Source organism: Manacus vitellinus, unplaced genomic scaffold (genome assembly GCF_001715985.3).
Source record: "Manacus vitellinus isolate BGI_N305 unplaced genomic scaffold, ASM171598v3 scaffold_28_pilon, whole genome shotgun sequence".
Classification (NCBI taxonomy): domain Eukaryota; kingdom Metazoa; phylum Chordata; class Aves; order Passeriformes; family Pipridae; genus Manacus; species Manacus vitellinus.
The window spans coordinates 9,561,744-9,564,212 of NW_021940122.1; the positions used below are offsets into that span (position 1 = coordinate 9,561,744).

General features: G+C 49.0%; 2 protein-coding genes across 2 annotated transcripts in view; both read right to left on the minus strand.

The window, feature by feature from the left end:
* Window positions 1–1,019, minus strand: part of VAMP1 (vesicle associated membrane protein 1) — a 5,189-nt gene extending 4,170 nt beyond the window's left edge. The window contains exon 1 of the mRNA XM_029960641.1: window positions 1,003–1,019. Within this exon, the coding sequence (XP_029816501.1) occupies window positions 1,003–1,019 (17 nt within the window). The remainder of the gene's footprint in view (window positions 1–1,002) is intronic.
* Window positions 1,020–1,942: 923 nt separating this feature from the next.
* MRPL51 (mitochondrial ribosomal protein L51) lies at window positions 1,943–2,464 on the minus strand (the record flags this gene model as incomplete). The annotated part of the gene is made up of 2 exons (XM_008928477.3): window positions 1,943–2,205; window positions 2,368–2,464. Coding segments are annotated over 2 exons (294 nt in total), but the record flags the coding sequence as incomplete, so codon positions are not given.
* Window positions 2,465–2,469: the final 5 nt, after the last annotated feature.

A 2,469-nucleotide genomic window follows, 5' to 3' on the forward strand; every position in this document is an offset into this window, starting at 1 on the left:
GTGGTTATCCGCCCCGTCCGGTTTTTCCCTTGGAGTCCATCCCAGTGGGTGCCGTAGCGGTGGGGACTGCGGAGCTCTTCCGTAATCCCACCTCCGCAGTGTGTCTGTTGGCTTTGGGGAAGCCGCTGCCCTTGCAATTAAGAGATGGTGTCGCTGGCCCACTTCCACCATACAGCACAGCATGAAAGGGAACCTGAACAAGTCCCGTTTGAGCTTCTGCAGCCTGCTGGGGGAAATGAGGCTCCTGCAGCAGCCCCGCAAACAGCAACGTGCTTGCATTTTTTCCCCTCTGCAGATCTGGAGAAGCCTGATGGATCAGACGGGAAGATTCTTCAATTCAGAACACAAAAGGAGGCAGGAGCATATTAGAACAAGAAGTCTCTTCATAGAGCATTTGGTGTGGTGAGTAGGGTGACAAGCGTGGGTTCACACACTGAAATACCTTTTCCTTTCATAAGGTGATACAGGACATTCATAGAAGTTTTTAGTATCAGATCTGATAGATTAGTAGATACACAAGACAGATAAGTTACAGATGACAGCATGGGAACCAAAATACCACGGCTACAAGGTGAACACATAATACAGGGTTGTGACTTGAGCCAGGTGATTTGCAGATGGGAGCAGACTAGCACTGGGCTCAGCAGAACTGAAGGTTTTTAAGATGAGCCTTCAGTCAAGCTGCGAAGGGACAAGTTATGGAAGAAGCTTCTGTAGCCTGGCGACCTTCCCACCGCAGTCCAAGGCCTGTTCCAATAACCATTGCAAATAACCAAAGACAGAGCTTATGGAAGTAGTGGCCACAGAGCCCTTGCCAGCTTGGTGCTTAGAGATTAAGAGATGACAAAGGGTACAAGGTACTTGCTCTGACACTCTTCCTGTTTCTGACATATTTTCAGCTAAGGATTTCCTACACCTACAGTTTACATATGTAATAACCCCTAGCTGCTCTCTTTCAGGTGTTTACTCAGTCCCCAGTTGAATCTGTGCACATTTCCTGACCTTTTGGCAATTCCCATGGGTCTGTCACCCTGCTCCTGAGAATGTGAACTTCAGCTGTTTGAATAGAGTTTGCCTTCACTTTTCCCAGGGTTAGACATAAAGAAAGTTCTTTCCATTCATTCCCTGCCACTTCTAACCAAGTGCTGTTGGAGACAGAGCAGCGTTGCTCTGTAGCAAGATACATCAAGTCAGCAGATGTAACTCCCCAATTACTTAGCAGCCAAATTAACAGCTAAGGGAGAAGAGGTAGGCAAATGCCTGCTCATCCTACAGTTTCTTCCCAAGTGTACAATGGTCTTTGTGATGCTGGACTAGAGGGATGCCAGCTGTGACTCACTGTAACTTCTCCACTAAAGGAACCAGTAACAGTTATGGAAAACTAGAAGCTAGAGTTTTTAAAAACAGTTAAACACCTGAATTACTTTTGCAAATCCTAACTAAATTATAAACAAAAGGCCATTTGGCCATTAAATGTCATTAGTAGGGGTTTAAGTCATCATAAGTGTGAAACAGGAGACAAATCCCATTCTTAAGACAAGTTTTGATGCATTTCAACTAACATTTGGATCATTCACACTTAATCACAAATAAGCAGAGGGCAAGGGGGAAAGCAGTGAGCAGGAAGACATATTAGCAGGCACTCTTGGCACTAACTTGAAAATTTGGTTATCTAAGCTGGAGCATACTGGAATTGTCAAATAGGATGTGAGAACCTGGGGTTAACAGAGACTAAAAGGATGCTAGAAACCTGACCAAAAAACAGAGACCCAAGGGTTAAGTTCAGAGATGCAGGCTGGAACAGATGTCTGCAAGAAGTATGTCAGAAATGCTTAAGGGGGCATAGAAGAACTTCCACAGGGGAGCTCAGGGCTGGAGCAGCAGCAGGACCTTGGGAGCAGCTAGAAATACACAGCAAAGGTTGTAGGAAACACTGGGAACCCAACTGAATGAAAGCTGTCTTTATTCTGACTGCAATGCCACAAACCCACGCTCCACATGCTGAACCCTAGCGGTGCTTCCCGGTGCGATTGAAGCGCCTGTACAAGTACCGGATCCTCTTGTTCAGTTTGTGAAGGTCCTCTATAAACATCCGATCGCCCACCATCTGCTTCTTGCGGATGCACCTCTGCAGCTCGTTCCCCCGCCAGCCTCGCAGCCACGTGGGCCCCTTGATGAGATTCTTCGGGTGGATCTGGAAGCCGCCTGAGAACAGGAGGGGAGACAGAGGTGAAGCCAGGCTCTGGAGGAGTCTGTTCCTAGGGCGGCCGGCCCAAATACTCCCCCACCTCTGGCTGCTGGAGGAGGCGCCAGCCCGCAGGTGGGTCCAACCTCCCTCCCCTCCTGCGGGCGGGCTGTACGTCTTACCCAGGATCCCCACGTAGTCGTAGACCCCGAACAAGGCCCGTTTCTCCGTCCAGCGGTCCACCTGCTTGCGCTTCGGCGGCTCCTTGATGGGGATGGGCCGGG